Source organism: Pezoporus wallicus, unplaced genomic scaffold (assembly GCF_028554395.1).
Source record: "Pezoporus wallicus isolate ANWC-B61680 ecotype Strahan unplaced genomic scaffold, APGP_CSIRO_Pwel_v1 contig_14248, whole genome shotgun sequence".
Lineage (NCBI taxonomy): Eukaryota > Metazoa > Chordata > Aves > Psittaciformes > Psittacidae > Pezoporus > Pezoporus wallicus.
The window spans coordinates 70,002-89,754 of NW_026635346.1; the positions used below are offsets into that span (position 1 = coordinate 70,002).

At 63.4% G+C, this 19,753-nt stretch overlaps 2 protein-coding genes across 2 annotated transcripts; both read right to left on the reverse strand.

Annotated features, from left to right (window-relative positions):
• Positions 1-8,545: 8,545 nt before the first annotated feature.
• On the reverse strand, positions 8,546-10,155 carry C2CD4C (C2 calcium dependent domain containing 4C). The gene is made up of 2 exons (XM_057420036.1): positions 10,120-10,155; positions 8,546-9,828 (listed from the first exon to the last, which is right to left on the reverse strand). Exon 2 carries the CDS (start codon positions 9,807-9,809, stop codon positions 8,568-8,570), a length of 1,242 nt encoding a protein of 413 aa, XP_057276019.1. The 5' UTR covers positions 9,810-9,828; positions 10,120-10,155; the 3' UTR covers positions 8,546-8,567.
• A 4,401-nt stretch (positions 10,156-14,556) lies between these two features.
• SHC2 (SHC adaptor protein 2) lies at positions 14,557-19,269 on the reverse strand. Its single transcript, XM_057420013.1, has 12 exons — positions 18,712-19,269; positions 18,178-18,248; positions 17,743-17,803; positions 17,440-17,559; positions 17,267-17,320; positions 17,085-17,136; positions 16,817-16,943; positions 16,551-16,731; positions 16,382-16,448; positions 16,106-16,273; positions 15,715-16,016; positions 14,557-14,803 (listed from the first exon to the last, which is right to left on the reverse strand). The coding sequence occupies exons 1-12, from the start codon at positions 19,189-19,191 to the stop codon at positions 14,675-14,677; spliced, it is 1,812 nt and encodes a 603-aa protein (XP_057275996.1). The 5' UTR covers positions 19,192-19,269; the 3' UTR covers positions 14,557-14,674.
• Between the last annotated feature and the right edge of the window lie 484 nt (positions 19,270-19,753).

Here is a 19,753-nt window from a genome sequence, read left to right on the forward strand (position 1 = left end):
CCCCAGTGCCCTGCTCCCGGGCTCCTTCCCTCCTTTCCTGCTGCTGGTGCTGGGATTTTAATTAGCGCTGCTCTGTCTATTGAGATAGTGGGAGCCTGGAATGGAAATGTACAGGTGTCCCCTTGATCCAGTTGCCATGGTGCCTGCGTCAAGGTGGGGGCTACAGCTTGCTTTCTTCCCTGGTTTTATTACAGCAGCTTCAATCCCTTTGGCAAAGGAGGGAAAGGGGGAGAAGGGGGGGATCCAAAGTGTGGGATGAGGCCGTGTTCCTACGGCCGGGCTTGTTTGCTGCTGTTCCTCCTGGCTTGTTTGCAAGCGCCGGTTTCCAAGATGCTCAAAGTCAATGAGTTCAGGAGGGAGATCCCAGCCTGTGCTGTGGGGAGGACAAGCCCGGGCAGCACATCCGAGCTGCCTGATTGACCACAGGGACACCCCCATGGCAGAGAGCAGGATGGTGCTGAGCTGTGCTGGGGTATCCCTGTCCCCAACCCCACATCCGCATCCTTTTGCCCCCCCCCCTGCCCCATCCATGCTGATGCTGCGAGGGCTGGAGCAGCTCTGCTCTGGAGCCAGGCTGGGAGAGCTGGGCTGGGGCAGCCTGGAGAAGAGAAGGCTCCTGAAGGGGAGACCTGAGAGCAGCTCCAGTGCCTGAAGGGGCTGCAGGAAAGCTGGAGAGGGGCTTTGGACAAGGGCCTGTAGGGACAGGCCAAGGGGAATGGCTTGAACCTGCCCGAGGGGAGACTGAGATGAGCTCTTAGGCAGAAGCTCTTCCCTGTGAGGGTGCTGAGGCGCTGGCACAGGGTGCCCAGAGAAGCTGTGGCTGCCCCATCCCTGGCAGTGTTCAAGGGCAGGTTGGACACAGGGGCTTGGAGCAAGCTGCTCCAGTGGAAGGGGTCCCTGCCCGTGGCAGGGGTTGGAGCTGGAGGAGCTTTAAGGTCCCTTCAACCCAAACCAGGCTGGGATTCTATGACCCTGCCTGTGCAAACAAGCAAAATCCCCTCTGGAATGGGGGGAAAGGAGCAGCTTTTGTGCACCAGGGGTTAATAATAACATGGAAGCAGCGTGGGCCCAGGAAGGATCCGCTCCCCTCACCCTGCTCTGCATGGCTCCGCTTGCCAAGTGTGGGGAAGAGCTCCCCTCTCCTGGTGCTGTGGCACATACAGACACGGAGCCACGGACACACCAGTCACCAGTCAATGTTCTTTTCTTTACCCATGTGTTTCCCTGCAGCTCCGTGTTTTCCTCTCCTGCTGCCCCAGCCTCCTTAGGCTGCATTTCAAACCAGGAGTCAAGGCTGCATGGTGCAATTAAAGCTCCGCATGGGATGCGGGATGTGGGATGCCAGGGATGGGGCAGCCACAGCTTCTCTGGGCACCCTGTGCCAGCGCCTCAGCACCCTCACAGGGAAGAGCTTCTGCCTTATCCCCAACCTGAACTTCCCCTGTTTAGTTTGAACCCATCACCCCTTGTCCTATCACTGCAGTCCCTGATGAAGAGTCCCTCTCCAGCATCCTCATGGCCCCCTTCAGACACTGGAATGCTGTTTTCCTTTGGGACCATCCTGCGGACACAACTCCCACCAGCACAACCCAGAGCCATCACCCAGGCTCATGTCCCCATCCCAGTGAAGGTCTCATGGTACAGCTCACGCCATCAGCTCCGGGTACCACCTCCAGCTCGGGTGTGCTGAGCTCTGCCCAGCCCCAGAGCCACCGGATCCATATGGAAACCTCCAGCTCCCTACAGAGCACATCAGCTCCTACCCGGCCCCATCTGCCACAAGGATGCCAGAAGCTCCGCTGGCCCCACAGCCCAGCATCACAGCCCCATCACCACTGGGGACCAACAGAGGCTTTGGAAATATATAGTAACAAGTGAGCGCAGGCAGCAGAAGCAGCAAACATATGGTGGGTGCTGGAGTTTATTCCTGTCAGGGAGTGTCAGCAGCGACAGACGGCTGGGGGTGGCGAAGTGAGAAGCTTTTTGGTAGGTGCCCGTGCAACACCACCCTACGGCCGCTGCAGCTGCGGCGAGCGGGGGGGGACGGGACCCCGACACCCCCAAAACGCGTGCCATCGGGGGGGGGACCCGCATGCGCAGGGATCAGTGATGCTCCTGGGGATGCCCGAGCACCCCCCACCTCCCTGCACCCCTCTTTGGCATCGGCTGCGCCCCCCCCCCCCCCCCCCAAATGAGCAGAGCCCTGTGAGCCACATCCAGCCCGATCCTGGTCCTGCTCTCTGGGCTTTGCCAGCACGGGCAGGGATGCCAGTGGCAGCAGGGATGGGCATGGAGCTTTCCGTGGCACCCATGAATGGTCCCAGTGGCCAAAGCAGCTCCCAGCACCCAATGGCTGTGCCTGGAGGTGCTGCGGGCAGGCAGGCAGTGCTGGTGGGAAGGGAAGAGATTGTCCACCACGAGCAGGTTCATACCCATCTGCTGGGTTTGGGGGACACAGTGCCCCCAGCACAGCTCCTCTGGGGCCCTGTAATGTGGGTGCTCACAATGGGGGGTGCACAGGTTGTCCCCCCTTGTACTGCCTGTAGGAGGATGGGGAGCAGGAGCTGCCTCCCCCATGGCCTTGCAGAGGGAGATGCTTTGCTGGGGGATCAGGCCACCAGCACCCAGATCTCCATCAGCTCAGTGAGGGGGACCCAAGCAGGGCTGGGATGGAGCCAGGAAAGCCAGGATTAAGGCTGGCATTCATCTCCTGTGCCAAGCCAAGGCACAGCAGCACTGCTCAAGGACTCTTCACCCTCATCTTCGGGGGGTTTGGCTCCTTGGTGATGGGGGGACAGGAAAGGCAAATCCTTCCCCAGCAGAAGCCGGCTTCCTGCAGAGCTCCATGGCTCTGCCATTGCCTCATCCCATTCTGCCCGGGGTGGGTAAAGCTCAGCCCCAGCAAGCACCAATCAAGCACATCCTCCCCTGGCACAAGTGACATAAATACTCCCCGAGCAGCAGCTCACCTGCGGCTCCTGCCCGTGCTAATTGCAGTGCTCTCACTCCACACTGATGTGCTCGATAAGATTAGTGATTACAGCAATCTCAGCTGGCAATTGCATTGGATCGGGAGCTGCGGATGGGAATTCATCCCAACCTGGCAGCGGGGACGTTGGGGGGTTTCAATAGGCGTTTTTATGGGCTGCCCGGTGCAAGCTCTGCCGTTGTCGTGGGTACAAGAGAGGGGGGCTGAGGGCTTCAGCCGCTCAGGGACGTGTTTGCTGCCATCCAGGCAGGGGATGTGTTGTGATGGGCACTGAGCTGGAACTCTCGGCGCTGCTCCAGCAGATGATGGTGGCCGGAGGCATCTCCCTGTCAAGCTGCGGCTGCCGGAGCTCCCGGCCCTCCCCGCTCCATTATCTCCATTTCCATGGCAATGCCAGGCGAGCTCCCTTGTGCTGTGTCCAGCATCACCGGGCTGCGATGGCAGAGGCGGGCCCAGCCCGGCCTCGCACCCCGCTCCTGCATCCAGAGCATCTCCCAGCCCTTCCCACCGCAGTGCTGCGGGGGCTCCCCATAGCCCAGCCCGAGCCCCCCCCCTAACCCTGTACAGGAGCCAGCCCGTGGCCCCGAACGCTGTACTCGCGTGTTTGCCTGCGGTTGCTGGCGTTTAACGCATCCTCCCGTCTGCTTTGTTTGTGCCGTTTCTCTTTGCCTCCCACCTGGGCCTGGTTGATGCTTTGGGGCATTTTGCGAACGTTTTTGAAAGGCAGCGTTTGGAGCTCCAGCAGGCAGCCAGCGAGGAGCAGGGCACCGGAGCCAGCGAGCAGAGGCAGGGAGACATCCCTCACCCAGCAGAGCAGCTTCTGCCCTCGCACTCACTCATCCATCCTCGGAGCCACGCAGCTCCAGGGGTTTGCGTTAATGTCTTTGACTTCCCATCCTCTCACCGCTGTTCCCTGGCTGCGGAGGCAGGATCTAGCCCCAGGTTCTTGTTGGCTTGGCAGCCTCAAAGCAGGAGAGCAAAGCGAAACGTGTGCCCCGGGGCTGGTGGTGACAGGCAGAGCCCTGGGGACACCCCGGAGCTTCAGCTTCCACCCCATGGCTTCTACAGACACACCAAGGAGGAGCCGAAGGTTGTCCCTGCTACCGGCCCGGAGGGTGGGGTGGGTTCCATGTCCCCTGGATGGGGTTGGGAGCGCAAGGGGGAATGGGAATCGCTCTCCTCCGGCTTCCTCTCATGCCTGATGTGACTATGAGGGATTGTGGGATTCAATTAAGCTCTGTTTTCCTCCCCGGAGCAGTGGGAGTCTCTTCTCTCCGCTTTAAACCAGACACGCTGCCATGGAAGACAAATGCTCACAATAAAGCCAAGGAGGAGACCAGGGGAGGCCGATGCTCTCCTGCAGCCAAGCCACACTCATTGCTTCCCAGCACATCCCAATGGCCACCCCTGGCTGTCCAGAGCCACATCCCAGAGCTCCAGCACAGGACCCCCATGGAACAGCACGACTGCTGGTGGCGATGGCCACCACACCACAGTCACCGGTCCCCCATTACTGCCCTGGGAGGAGGTTGGGGGGGGGGGGGAATGGATGCAGGGGTCTCACTCCAGGAGGACCCCAGGTCTCTGTCACCCTGTTCCATCTGATGGCAACAAACACCCATTTACCAGCCTGTATCGGGTCCTGAAGGAAGCAGGAAGGCAACAGGTTGCTGCTGGGTTTGCTGCCTTGGGAGCGCAACGAGGGGTGATTGCACCCCCCAAGTGCCATCAAACCCCCCCCCCCCCCCCCCATTAGCAACGCAAACCCTGCTGCTGCTTCACATGCACCGTGGCCCCGAACAGCCCCGGTGAGGGCTGCAGGTGAGGAGGGGCCCCCCCATAAACCCACCACCACCACCACGGAGCCCGCCCCCGGCGCTGGACCAGGCGGCCGAGCGTTGCCAGGCAACGGGAAGATGCTTTTTCTGACCAAACCGGTAAATCGGCAGCTGGGTCGCGGGGGGATGAGGAGGGGGGGGGGGGGGAGACACATGGATAAGGGCAGGCTGGGAATACCGGGATGGGGGATGGGGGGGAAGCCGAGAATTGGGGCTCCCTCAACCTCAACAGCACCCAAACCCTGAAGTGGGGATGGAGCCACTGTGGGGACCCACCGGGGATCGGGGTCCTTCTGGGGAGCCCCATCCCTGCTGCACAGCCGGGCTGTGGCTGAACCCTGAGCCCCTCCTGTGCCTCCCACCGCTGCTGAGCGAGCTCCAGGCAATGTTCTCGCAAGTTGAGTCCTTCCCGTTGTGGAAAAACAGGGACTAAAAATAGCCCAGCTCCGTGTGTGCATCAACCCAGGTGAATGCGCGGCTGCCACCGGCTCCTCCGCATCCAGCCTCCCTCTGCCTCAGTTTCCTGCAGGTCCCTGTCCATGGAGACAAACCCCGACCACGGGCAGGCTCCCAGGGCTGGAGCATCCCTCAGTGGGGCTGTATCCCCCTGCTCCCTCCCTCCCAGCCAGCTCCTAGGGGAGAGGCTCAGCCCAGCCTGACCCCAGCCTGACAAGCAGCTGCGTTTCCATCCCACAATGAATCCATTACAAATTCAGAGTTAAATCTTCCCCCACAAGATGCCCCTTTCCCCCCACCCCTCTCCGGCTGCTTCCAAGCACTTTCCCTATTGAACACTTCCCAGGCACTTTGCGTGCGTTGAGGCTGACCCCATCCTCTCGGGTTCAGCACCAGCTTCATCAGCCTCGGCTCATTGAGGGGCTGCTGCTGCTTTACACCTCGAGAAAAAGCAGGGCTGAGAAGCCTGGTACCTGCCAAGCGCTGCCTCCCCTAACCCTGTGGGGGCAGGAGGAGCTGTTTTAGTGCTCCCGGCCTTTGATTCATCCCCACAATGACAAGTTATTAGAGGAGAGGAAAGCAGAAGAATGGCATTTAGTGAACAGAGGAGCCTTCCTCTCTTCTTCAGGGGGTTAAAAGCACAGGGAAGTGGCGATGAAGAGTCCCAGGGCAATGGGAATGCTGACAGCCAGGGCAGGGGAGGGAGATGGGCCACGGGATGCCCCGGGAGCAGCTCATTTGACACCCACAGTCCTTGTGCATCAGGGAGCTCCATAGCATCGGGTTGGTTTTCACACCAAGCCTGGGTTTGGAGGGGCAATGGGCTGTGGAGATGGGAAGCAGCAGGGATCGCTTCCAGCCCTGCTCTGCCATGGGGTCAGAGCTCAGCTGCCCCCCAAAGAGCACCCCCAAGAGCAGCGCCACAGCCCAAACCCAGCATCACATCCTTCATCACCAGCACAGCCGAGGAGGAGGAAGGATGCTCATGGGAAGGGGCTCTCCGTATCCCCACACGGGCAATGGCCACAACAGCCTCTTTCCCCACATTCCCACCACCTGCCCCAGGGAGAGCTGCTTCCACCTCACCCCACGGCTGATCGGGAAAGAGCTTTGGAAGCACATGGAGCCTGTCGGGAAAGGGCAGCAACATGCGGAAGCACGGTCACCGCCCCATGGCTGGGCAGCCCCAGAGGTGCAGCTCTGCTCCCCCAGCACAAGGAGATGGGGAGGGGTTTAACAGGGATGGGGGGGACACCGCAGCCATGGCAGTGAAAAGGGAAGGGAACATCTTTGGGAGGAAACCAGGAGCCTGAGCAGCACCAGCATCTGTGTTAGAAATGACTTTATTGCACTAAAAAGAGGGAGTCATCTGTAAAGAACCATTCCAGCCAGGTATATCAATATAGATGTATTGTTGTTTTCCACTCCAAAAATGCATCATTAAATCCAGCCACAGAAATATCAAAGCAGGAACAGTAGAAAAGAGCTACAAGGGAGGAAATACCCAGCCAGGCCACAGCCCCAGCTCCCACATTGCAGCAGCACAGCCCAGGGCTCCGTGATGATCCCTCGAGTCCAGGGGGGACACAACATGGGGACAACAGCACAAGCCCCCAGGCCCTTGGGTCTCCCCCAGGGCCAGCCCCAACCTAGAGTACCCCAGGACCCTGCTCTCAGCATCCCCCTTCCCCAAAGCCAAAGGCTCTGCCATGGGGGTGCATCACCCCCAAACCCTCTCATAGAGCACCAAAGTCTTTGCCCAGCTCCTGTTCCCCTTCCCCTGGGTCCCATCAGCCTCTCGGGGGTGCAGAGCCCCTGGGGACCACAGCATCCCAATGGGACATGCACAGGGCCATGGGCAGCAGCAGGGTCCCCTTCTTGCCCCCAGGGCCCCCCATGGCACTCATGGGTCAGGGCTATCCCCATGGTGGCTCCTGGGCTATGGTGGGAAGCCTCAGGTGGGAGCTTCCCCATGGAAGAGGAAGGTGTCTGCTCCTTCCATCCTGCACGGGTTGTTTTCAGCCGCAAGCTCAACAAACAGCCACGATCACCCCAAATACACACACACACACACACACACACACATACACACACATACACCCCGACATGCAAACACGGTGCTACCAGAACCATGCCTCGCGTACCTGGAACGTATTTACAGGCAGGGAAAGATCAGCCTGGGATATAAATAGCCAACACTGAAACGTGCCATCTGCTGCAAAGGACAAGGAAGGAACATCGACTGCCAGCGACAGAGGTTAACACCGAGGGACACGTGTGTGCGGGTGTCCACGCGTGCTGCAACAGGCAGGGATGGGAGCGCTGCGAATCCTGCTCCCTTCCATTGGGACATGCAGAGCCCGAGGCCAGGGAGCACCACACCAAGCAACAACAAAGCTCCCGGTGCCTCCGGCCGGGATGGGAAAGGATGGGAGCGTTTGAGGAGGACCAAAGGGATACTGCAGAGCCCTGCAAGTCCCGCTGCACACAGCGGCTTTGTGGCCTCATGGGACAAATCCCTCCTGCCCGGTGGGTGCTGACACCCCTGAGCCCCACAGGGGATGGAGGGCAGAGGGAGAGGAAGCATCATCCAGCCCCAGTGGTACCCTCCTGGTATCACCCTCCTGCAGGTAGGGATGGGCACGAGCAGGGTCCGGCCACTCCTGGGTTTGGGCAGACCCGTGAGCAGTTTCCTGCAGGGATCAGCAGCAGGGATGCTGCTGGCGGGGGGGGGGACACACACACACACGGGACACAGGGAGGGTGCCCCGGGAGGCTGCAGGTCTCAGACCAAGGCAACTCACACATCTGCAGGCTCGCAGGGCTGGGAAAGAGCCCAGGAGAGGCTCAGAAGCCCCAAGCCGGGCTCAGCCCTCCCTCAGCCTGCTCCTGGGTCACCTCCGCGCTTCCCAAGACTGGAAACTTGTCTTAAATTAAAGCTGGGATCGATGTGATCGCCTGACTGCAGGAGCTGGGGGCTTTGCCAGGGGCGGTTGTACGCTCCAGAGACCTACCCACCTCCAAGCATCGTGCTGGCCAGCTGCAGAGCGCGGGCACCAGGGAGGGCAGAGCCCGGGAGGTGACCTCCATCCTTCCTGCTGGAGACAGGATGGTGGCTCCCTGCTTATAGCGGGACTCCAGGAGGGAGCAGGGGGTCGGAAGCAGGGGCTCTGCCTGCCCTGCTGAAGGAGGGATGCAGCTGGCAGTGCCACCATCCCCATGGGGACCCACACACCTCCAGCAGGGCAGGGAGTCAGGGCTCCCTCCGGGGCTGCAGCAAGCACCTACAAGGCCAGGAGGGTGGTGAGCGGCAGCTCCTTCTCCCCCAGCAGCGTGTCCCGCTTAAGGCTGCTGCCCTTGTTGACCACCTTGAGCTTCAGGGACATCTTCCTGGCGTGGCCGAGGCCCAGCCCGTCGAAGAAGAAGTCCTCGTTGAAGACGGGGTTGCGGCTGTTCTTGACGATGGTGCTGCGCTGCTTCTGCAGCTTCCCGGGGTTGAGGCACAGCGAGACGCAGCAGTTGATGCTCCGCACGTCGACCAGGGCATCGTAGAGGTCCTCGGCGGAGACGAGCCGCACACGCAGGCGGGCGTTGGAGGGGTCGTACTCAGCGGCCAAGCGCAGGCTCCCACCGCGGCTCAGCCTCAGGCTCTGCTCCCGATCCCGGCCCCGCGGAGCATCCAGCGGCAGCAGCGCGGTCGGAGGCTGCGTCCCGGCCGGGGCGCTGCGGGAGCGGCGCTGGGCGCTGGGGCTGGTGTCGGCCGAGCTGTCGTCGGTGGACAAGGAGCTGTTGCGGGCCACCGAGTGCTTCAGCTTGATCATCTTGGACTGGCTCTCCTGGCTGAAGATCTTCAGCAGGGACACGGAGCGGGACAGCAGCGGGGAGCCGAAGGGCGAGGACTCGGCCGAGGAGCCGGTGTCGCTCTCGCCGCCGCTGAAGTAGCGCCCGGGGTGCATGAGGGCTGCGCCCAGGTCTGCGGGGGTCCGGGGACCGCTCTCCCCGTTGAGCTTGGCTCTGCGCTGGGCGCTGGGCGAGGTGGCCGGCGAGGGGCAGAGGCTGCTGTGCTCGCTGTGGAACAGGGACTCCTTGCGCCGCGTGTGGGGGCTCTCCACCAGCGTGGCGAAGCCGTAGGAGGTCTGAGCCTTGGGTACATAAGGCAGCGACATGGCCGTCTGCGCTTGCGGGTCCACGTTGGTGCCGAAGCCCCCCTCGGCCGTCCAGTCCTCGGCGCTCTCGATCTGGATGATGTGGCGAGCACGGGGACGGCTGGAGGCCCGGGGGCTGCGCGGGGGCTTGCGCCCGGCCAGGTCCTGCTCCGAGGCCGAGGGACCCAGGGTGGGCGTCGCGGGGGGCTCGGAGCCCTCGGCCTCGGCGGGCGCCGCGCTCAGCTTGGGGGGGATGAAGAAGTCGGGGATCTTGTCGGGGGTGAGGACGTTGCTGTAGCGGGAGCCGCGGGGGGAATCCTCCGGCCCCGCGCCACGGGACCCGTTCTCGGCCACGCCGCGCAGCCGCTCCAGGAGCCACATGTTGCTGCCGGCTGCGGGGCTGGAAGAGACCGAAGGGGCAACGGCGTCACCGGGGACCGGCGGCCCGAAGAGCGACCAGCGGGCACCGGGGGACAAGATGGGGGGGAACCGGCGCCGCCGACGGGAAGGGGACGGGAAGAGACCGGGAAGGAGCCGGTGGCGCCGATGGGCACCGGGACCCGCCGGCCCGAGGCACGCGATGGGACGGAGCGGCCGCGGCTCACGGGGGAACCGCTGCGGGACAGGGCGCGGGGAGCGGAGCGGAGCGAACCGAGGGAGCGAGCGAGCGAAGTTGCCGGAGCCGCCGCACCTGGAGCGGAGCCGCCGCCGCAGCCCGGGCGGGGCGGACGCGAACGCGCTTTTATACGGCGGCAGCGGCGGCTCCGCTCCTTCCCCGCGCCGCCGCCGTAATCCTCCGAGCGCGGCGCCGCCGCAATTCCCCGCACCGAGCCCCGCCGGACCGGGACCCCGACCCCGCCCGGGCCGCTGACGCTTGGGGGTGCGGGGACACCCGGCTCCCCCCCCCCCTCCCCCTTCCCCCGCCCACGGGAGCATTGGGGGTGGGATGGGACCGGCCCCGAGCCGGGGTGCGGGAGGGAGCGGGACGGCAGCGGCCCCGTGTCCCCCCAGAGCGGAGCGGGGTTAGAGCGATGGAGCCGTGTCCATGCCCCCACCCCGCGCCGGATGCATCCCGCTGCCCCCGCCGGGCTTTGAGTACATGGAAGCGCTCGGAGCTGGAGGACTCGCCGAGAGCATCAAGTGGTTTAATGTGGTGGCTGGAGGAGCTGGGGGTCACCCGTGCCACAAGGACCCGATGGGGCAGCGCTGGGGCAGGACACGGGGGCACCATGTCAGGAGGGTCACAGGGGCATCACCGCAGGCCCTGGTGCTGAGGGTGAAAGGCGCCAGCCCAGGCACTGCATGATTTATGGCCTTGGGGACAGGGATGCACCGAGCGGGATGGTGGCACAGGCAGGGGCCTGCGGCTGCACCTTCCTGGCCCCTGCCCTATGGATGCTGTCAGGCTTGCGGGGACGGCACCGTCACCCCAAGGCTGGGGATGGTGGCAGGGAAGGAGAGCCTGGAATGCCGAGCATCTTCTGCGGGGGCTGCTGCAGCTACTGGGCAGTGACTGCAAGAGGTGGGAGGTTTCAGCTGTCTGCATCCTGACTCTGAGCTGACAAAAGGAGGCCGGTGCTGCGGCTGGGAGCCAGAGGATCTGAATGTCCTTTCCAACCCTAACGATTCTATGACTCGGAACCAGTCAGGACCTGGAGGGGTCTGGGCAGGGATGTCTTGAGTCAGTGATGGGGAAAGGGAATGGCAGCATCCTGGCTGGACGCTACGATCTGCACTGTGGGGAGCTGAGTCCTGAGTCCCATGGGGGAGGAAGAGGCAGACGGACCCTGGGAGAGGAGGCCGAGGCCGTCGGGAAGGGGAACAAAAGGCCGGTGTTTGCCTTTCCTCCGCCCTGCACAACGGTGAGCAAACACGGTGCAGAAATGCTTGAGTTCCCCCGAGATAACAAAGAGCTGGAGCTGGGCCAGTGCTGCCGAGGGCACCGGGGTGCTCTCAGCATTGAGCAGGCCTGGGCCCGGCTCCCGGCAGCGCTTCCAGGTTGGAGGCAGGAGAGGTCCCAACTGCCCCAGTTCGCAGTGGAGGGAAGGAAGAGAGGCCCCACACTCGCAGCGGGAGCTCACACGGGTGCTTGCATCCATGGGGATGGGCAGTGCTGGGAGCATCCCTTCCCGACGGGAGCTGCTGGGCTGAAACAGAAGCAGGGCCAGCAGGTTTCCAAGGTCTCCAAAACGGGCTCCGGGCCCTTGCTTGCACCCAGCAACATGGAGCCAGGAGGGGCTCCTCTCCTTGCTCATCTTCCCCTTCACCCAGGGCTCTCCACGGATTCGGGATTGGAGGATGCCAGGAAGGAACAGGTCTCAGCAGCATCCCTAGGGCTGAGGGACTGGGCCAGAGCCAGCAGCAGCCAGCAAAGACGTGGGCTTGTTCTGAGGCAGCGAAAGAAGAAAAGTCCAGGCTCTCGCTGCCTTTTCCTGCCTCTGCTATTGAGGGAACGGCGCAATTATCCTTGCAGACGCATTACTACATGACAAAAAATAGCAGCTGAGATGGCAGTGCCTCATCCCTGGAGGTATTCAACTATCAATGGAAAATTACACATTCATTACTGGCCTTTATTGAGGGGCTTATTTTCCTCATTGACTCAGCCAGCACCGGTCCAGCATCCTGGAAAACACCATCCCAACGACGGGAAAGAGGGAACCCACTGGTCTGAGGTGGGTGGGAATGGACACACTGGGAGCCTCCTGCCCACCAGCACCCATGGGTGCCCAGCCATGGAGATAGCTTGGGACACGTCCGAGCAGCTCCGGGGCAGCCTTCTCCTGCCTCCACTGGTGCCAAGCAAGCACCGTCCCTATGTGCTGGCTCTCCCTGCACTGGTCACCATGGTCCTGACTAGTGACAACGCATCTCGGGCTGCTCAATGCCAGCCTGGTCATGGCAGGAGCCATGGAGGCTGGAGGCAGCAGGAGCAGGGAGATGTTGGGTACGGGCAGGAGATGCTGTGCAGGACCAGCACCCCTGGGAGCCGAGGTGGGGGGTGTGATCCATGTGCTGAAGGGTGACAGTGATGCAGAGAGGCAGAGACAAGTGTGAGCGGCCAGGATGAGCAGGCTGCCAGCACCGATGTGGGATTAACCAGGAGCCGGTGGGGATGGAGACAGCGTCCCAGCCCCTTTGAGCCCCTGGACGCAGGAGCTCCATCCCAGCAGGAAGAACCCAGGCACCTTCCTCATTTCCAGGTTTAATTAGAAACGTATTCCAAAGCGCGAGCCCCAGACAACGCGGGGCAAGGGCTGCGAATGCCATAAAAACCTGCCCAAGCGCCAGGAGAAGCAGGGATGTCCCAGGGGCCTTGGGACACGTCTCCAGCCTTGGAGAGCCAGAGCCGAAGCCCTGCACCTTCCCCACAGCAGCTTCATCCCAGCCCCAGCCAAAGGAGGGATGCGGGAGCTCGGAGCCACCAGGAACCCTCATGGCAGCTGCTCCTGGGGAGAATCCAGCTGGAAATGTGGGACCAAGAGGGATACCCAGCCCCATGAGCAGGGACAGGGCAGGGGCTGCAGCCGGCACTGATGGGGGATAGGGGCACCCCCCAATGTCCTGGCAGAGAGGGGGAACCGAGGCAGGGAGCTGGGTCCTGAGCATCAGCGCTGGGCGAGAGGCACGGCTTGGTGGGCAAGGGTGCTCCTCACATACCTGTGCACGCACATGGATACACACACGTGGGTACACACATGTGGATACACACACATGGGTACACACACATGGATACACACATGTGGATACACACACATGGGTACACACATGTGGATACACACACATGGGTACACACACATGGATACACACATGTGGATACACACACATGGGTACACACATGTGGATACACACACATGGGTACACACACATGGATACACACACATGGGTACACACATGTGGATACACACACATGGGTACACACACATGGATACACACACATGGGTACACACATGTGGATACACACACATGGATACACACACATGGATACACACACACGGGTACACACGCACACATGGATACACACATACACGGATACACACACATGATACACACACATGATACACACACATGGGTACACACACATGGGTACACACACACACGGGTACACACACACACATGGATACACACACACACGGATACACACACATGGATACACACACATGGATACACACACATGGATACACGCACACAGATACACACGCACACAGATAAACACGCACATGGATACACGCACATGGATACACACACATGGGTACACACACACATGGATACACACACACATGGATACACACACACGGATACATGCACATGGATACACACACATGAGTACACACACGTGGATACACACACGGGTACACACACATGGGTACACACACAGATACACACACATGGATACGCACACACACGGATACACACACATGGATACGCACACACACGGATACATACACACAGATACACACACATGGATACACACACACAGATACACACACACATGGATACACACACACATGGATACACACACACAGATACACACACACGGATACACACACACACATGCATACACACACATGCATACACACACACGCGGATACACACACATTAATACACACACACACACGCACACACATGGATACACACACACACACACACACACACACACACACACACACACACGCACACACACGGATACACACACACACACGCACACACATGGATACACACACACACACACACACACACACACATGGATACACACACACACACACATGGATACACACACACACACACACACACACACACACACACACACACACACACACACACACACCCACCCACCCATCCACACACACACACACACACACACACACACACACACACACACACGCACACACATGGATACACACACACACACACACACACACACACGCTAATCCTGCTCACCCCATCCCACCCTGGGGATGAGGCTCCTGGCACCATCCCCAACCCCGTTTGCCCCATGACAGTCCAGAGACCAATTCCTTGTGTCGGGATGGAGCCGGCGCCGGGGCTGGCGGTGCCGCAGCGGCTCCCAGCTGGGAACAATGCCCCATGCGGACCACGGAGAGGGGAACGGGGACCCTGACCCCAGGGTGCGGGCCCGGGCACAACCAGAGGAGGGGAGCACAGGGGTGGGCCCTGCCTTTACCCCAGGGCTGGGGTGAGTCCGGTGCCAGGGCCGCGGGTCGGGAGCTCACGTACCCCCGGGGTCACTGCTTCCTCTGCACGACCTGGCGGAGGTGCAGCTCGCTCTCGGCGGCCACGATGGGCTGCTCGTTCTGCCGGTGGTGGCTGATGAGGTGGCTGATGCTCTCAAACAGCACGTCCTTGGTCCTCACCTGCGGGTTTGGGGGGCCGCGGTGCTCCTGAACCCCGGCAAGCAGGGGCCCCATGCGACCTGCCCACCGCTTGCAGCCTGTGGCCTCCAGCATCCTTCCAACCCTGCCTTTATCCCCATCACCCATCACCCATCCTGCACCCTGCAGCCTCCAGCATCCTTCCACCCCTGCCTTTATCCCCATCACCCATCCTGCACCCTGCGGCCTCCAGCATCCTTCCACCCCTGCCTTTATCCCCATCACCCACCCTGCACCCTGCGGCCTCCAGCATCCTTCCCACCCTGCCCTTATCCCCATCACCCATCCTGCACCCTGCACCCTGTGGCCTCCAGCATCCTTCTCACCCTGCCTTTATCCCCATCACCCACCCTGCACCCTGCAGCCTCCAGCATCCTTCCCACCCTGCCTTTATCCCCATCACCCACCCTGCACCCTGCAGCCTCCAGCATCCTTCCACCCCTGCCTTTATCCCCATCACCCATCACCCACCCTGCAGCCTCCAGCATCCTTCCCACCCTGCCTTTATCCCCATCACCCATCCTGCACCCTGTGGCCTCCAGCATCCTTCCACCCCTGCCTTTAACCCCATCACCCACCCTGCACCCTGCAGCCTCCAGCCTCCAGCATCCTTCCCACCCTGCCTTTATCCCCATCACCCACCCTGCACCCTGTGGCCTCCAGCATCCTTCCCACCCCTGCCTTTATCCCCATCACCCACCCTGCACCCTGCAGCCTCCAGCCTCCAGCATCCTTAACCCCCACCCCCCTGCCTGCAGCCTTCCAGCATCCTTCCCATCACCCTGCACCCCCATCACCCACCCTGCCTTTATCCCCATCACCCACCCTGCAGCCTCCAGCATCCTTCCCACCCTGCCTTTATCCCCATCACCCATCCTGCCCCCTGCCCTTACCACTCCCTCGGGATCCACCAGCAGCAGATGCTTGGGCTGCCCGCTGTGCATGCCGGTCAGCACATACTGCCCCGGGTTGGTGAGGCTGTCCCGCACCAGGAAGTCCCCGTCCATCTGCAGGAGCCTCTCCGCATCCCTCCGGCTCATCTTCCCGTGGTACCACGGCTCCCGCCTGAGCTGCTCCTCAGTGGGGGCAATGGGAGCCTTCCGCGTCGGGGGGCTCGGCCACTGGTCCTCGATGGGGGGGCTGCTGCTGCCCCCCACAATGCACTCGTGGAGCTTGAGGGCATCCTCGAATGGCCCTGTAGGACCGAGGTGAGGGGATGTCACCCCTCAGGGCAGGAACCTGGGGCCATGCAATGGGCACTCCCCCCCCGGCGTGGTGGCTTACTCATATCAAAGAGGTCCTTCTTGGGGCTCTCCTCCGGCACCCCCCGAGCCACCGCTGCCTCTGGCTCCCAGGCATCCAGGCTCTGTGTGTTCACGTACATGTGCTCCTCGTAGTCCCGTGGTCCCAAGGGGTGGCCATCAGCCTGCAGGTACCCATCCCCGGGCTGGCCTGTGAGGAGGGGGCATCACCACCAGCCTAGGCAGGGCAGAGCCATAGGGACCCCCCCACTGAGCAGGTGTCCATCCGTCCGTGTCGTCCCCCCCCAGCGGTACCCACCTTGGCTCTCCAGCTCCCATGGTGGCCCTGGCTGGCTGCTCTGGTCTCTCCTGGCTGCAAACCCGGCCTGGGGAGAGGAGGCAGTGAGGATGCTATGGGGGGGACCTGTGCTGGGGACCCCCATAGCAGCGACCCCCGGGGGGGGGGGGGGGGGGGGGGGGAGGCTCACCTGGCTGGAGAGGATGGAGCCGGAGGGTTGAGCGCGGATGTGGCCCAAGCTGGGGCCGTGCCGGAGCCGGGAGTCGATCAGCCCGCCCGGGGGCGGCTCCTTGCCGGGGATGCTGTTGTAATAATCGTGTTCGGCCGCATCTTCATCCTCCCCCCAGACCGAATCCTCGGCACCCAGCGCCCTGCAGCAGGGATGGGTGAGCCGGGGACACCCTGAGGGGCTCAGCAGCAGGGCTACACCCCCCCCCCGCCCCCCCAACTCCTTACCTGTCCGGGGGCACCACCACCTTGGGGGGGCTGTGCAGGTACTGCTTGAAGCGCAGCTCGAAGGCCTGCCCCACCGTGCTGATGACGCTCTGCGCCAGCCCCTCGCAGCACTCCAGGATGTGGCAGGCTGTGGACAGATGGCTCAGATGTGTCCCCCTGCTCCCATCACCCCTCTGGGAGATGCCCCTTGTGCCCCACACACGGAATCCCCCCCCATCCTCCAGCCTTCATCCCCTCCTCATCCATAGAGTCCCCAGACCAGCGTCACCTCTCTGATTGATGGGGTCCTTGGCGACGTAGGCGACATAGTCCGTGGTGTCCTGAGGGCACAAGGGGAGCTCAGGGGAGCTGGAGCAGGGCTGGGGGCTCTGGTGCAAGGGGAAGGGCCCCAGCCCCATGTCCTGCCACAAGACTGGGAGCCCCTTTCAGGACCACAGTACAGGGTCTCACCGTGTCCCCACCGGAGGCGAAGGAGATGGATTGCATGTGGTGGTTGGCGATGATCTATGGGGAGAACATGGCCCGTGGCTGGGGTTAGAATGGGGGCCACCAGCTCTCCGGTCTGCAGCAGGAGGCAGAGGGCTGGGAGGTGGCAGTGCCACAGCCCTGGGGCCGGCTCTGACCTGGCGTGTGGTGGGGATCATGAGGTTCAGCCCATCAACAGAGATGTTGACAGCGATGCTCATGCCAGCAAAGCGCAGGTTGCTCTTGCCCAGGATGGAGACAAGGGCTTTGTTGGGAGCCTGACAGGGGGAGAGGACCATGGGGGGGGTGATGCAGCCCATTGGGTCCAGGCTTCCTGGGCTGCAGGAGGCAAAGGGGGTGCCCCAAGAGACCCCAGGCTCTGCCCCATGAACCAGGCAGCCACCTCCAGCACCCTGCCCCAGGAAGGAGCACAGGGACGGACAGACCGGGTGGAAACTCACCTTCTTCTTCCAGATGCCCTTCACGCCGGGCACTGCTTCATACAGTCTATTGATGGCTTCCCTGTAAGCCATAGCCCCGGGCCCAGTTATTAATCCAGAACACCACCACCCCCCCCCCCCCCCCAGCCCCTTCCTGGCTGCCCCATGGCATCAGCCCCACAGCCCCGGGCACCGCAACCTCCCCGCAGCGCTGCCCCACGTCACGGCCGCGGTACGTAATCCCGGCCAGGGCCACCTCCCTTCTCCTCTTTCCACCCATTGATCCGCAGCAGTGCCCTTCGTCATCACCCTGTGTGCAGGGTGGATCCATGGGGCAGGGCTCCCCATCCGGACCCTCGGCCCTGTGTGTCTCCCTTGCCGTGTCACAGGGCCCCCTGGGTGGGGTGGGGGGGAGTGGTGGTGGTTTTGGGGTGCAGGATGAGCTCGGGGCCGTACCTGGTGACCTGCGTGCGGGTGTTGAAGTCGAGGGACCTCATGGAGCGCAGCACCTCGATGCACCCCATGTACTACGGGGTGGGGGGACACGGTCAGAGCGGCCTCCTCCAGCCACCGCCGCCAGCACAGGGCAGGTGAGGAAGAGGAAGGGAGAGGAAGAGCTGAGTGTCAGCGGGAAGGGCCCCTCTCCAAGCCAGCTCCAGGGATCACCCAGCACCCTTTTGTCCGCCACCCCAAACGATCCCATTGCACGCCCAGAATCCACACTGAGACCCGACAAACTCATCTCGGCGCTACGGCTCATGATGCCCTTGGAGGGGTTGAATCCTGCTGGGTCCGAGGCTACCTCGTGGCTCTGAACCCCCCTGGTCCCATCCCACCCGCACCCGGTGCGGGGAGGCCGTCCCCGCCAGGATGATCCAGACACCACTGAGCAGGCAGCGGGGACATAAACCGGGGATGGATGCCCGGGGACCCCTCCGCATCCCCTTGGCCGCGGTCACGGCACCGGGCTCGGGCTCCGGTGGGACTTACCCGGACGATGTAGGAGACGCCGGGCCCCAGCACCCGCTCGTCGGGGTGCAGCCAGCCCTGCGCCGGTTTGCGGATGAAGCTGCCCTTGCGGCTCCACTCCTCCGCGCCCGGCCGGGTCCCCGCCGCCGCCGCCGCCCGCCCCGCCGCCCCCCGTGCCCGCCCGCCCGCCGGTAGCGCGCACGGCGCGGCGGGGCACAGCGGCTCGCAGGCGGCCAACACGGCGGCCAGAGCCGAGGGGGGGCCCGCCCGGGCCGGCGCTGACAGGTCCCGGCCGCCACCGGTACCGGCGGAGGGGCTGCGACCGAGAAAGCCGCCGGGACCGGGGAACTTCCACTGCGGCATCCGCGGCAGCAGCGCGCAGAAGGTGGTACCGGGCTCGGGCTCCTCGCCCGCCGCGGGGCTCGGCCCGGGGACCGGCGACGGCATAGGGGCGGTCAGCGGCTCGTCGCGGAAGCGGTCATACTTGGGCTCCGGGAGCATGCCCGGGGCCGCTCCGCTCCGCCGCTGCCGTTCCGCCGCCGCCGCCGCGCCGGCTCCCGCCCCCCGCCCGCTCCCCCGGGGCCGCGCCGCGCTGATGTCATGGTGCGAGGGCTCCGCCGCCGCCCCGGCCCCCCCCCGGCCGCCCCAGCATCCTCCATCCTGCGCCCTCCCGGCCCCCGCCGCCCCACCCCGGCTCCCTCCGGCGGCCCCGGCCCCGCTGCTCCCCCCAAGGCACCCAGAGGGGGCTGCGGAGGCCCGGGAAGGGCAGGCGCGGTCCCGGTGCTCAGGGACAGCTCGGGGACGAGGCCGGCCGGAGCCTTCCCCGCCCCTCAGCTGGCACCGGCATCACCGGAGCCTCCCAAGGGGCCGCCTTTGTCTCGGCGTCGCCTCGGTGCCTCCCGGGGCAGCGGCCGGTGGGTGCCCCGAGTGCGATCGGTAACTCGGGGCAAGGAGCCGCCTCTCCGCTCCCCCGGTTCCCTCCTCCTTCTCTCCCCGGGCCCGGCGCTCCCCCGCCCGTCAGCGCCGCCGCCGCCGCCGCCGCCGCCCTCCTCCTCCTCCCTCC

What these genes read in the sequence shown, in the direction of transcription:
- C2CD4C (XM_057420036.1), bottom strand. Translation starts at nt 9,809, where the DNA reads ATGTGGCTCCTGGAGCGGCTGCGCGGCGTGGCCGAGAACGGGTCCCGT.
- SHC2 (XM_057420013.1), bottom strand. Translation starts at nt 19,191, where the DNA reads ATGCTCCCGGAGCCCAAGTATGACCGCTTCCGCGACGAGCCGCTGACC. An exon ending in TCGCCTCCGGTGGGGACACG is followed by an intron (nt 17,137 to 17,266) that starts GTGAGACCCTGT and finishes TTGTGCCCTCAG; the next exon opens with GACACCACGGACTATGTCGC. An exon ending in ATGGGAGCTGGAGAGCCAAG is followed by an intron (nt 16,274 to 16,381) that starts GTGGGTACCGCT and finishes CCCTCCTCACAG; the next exon opens with GCCAGCCCGGGGATGGGTAC.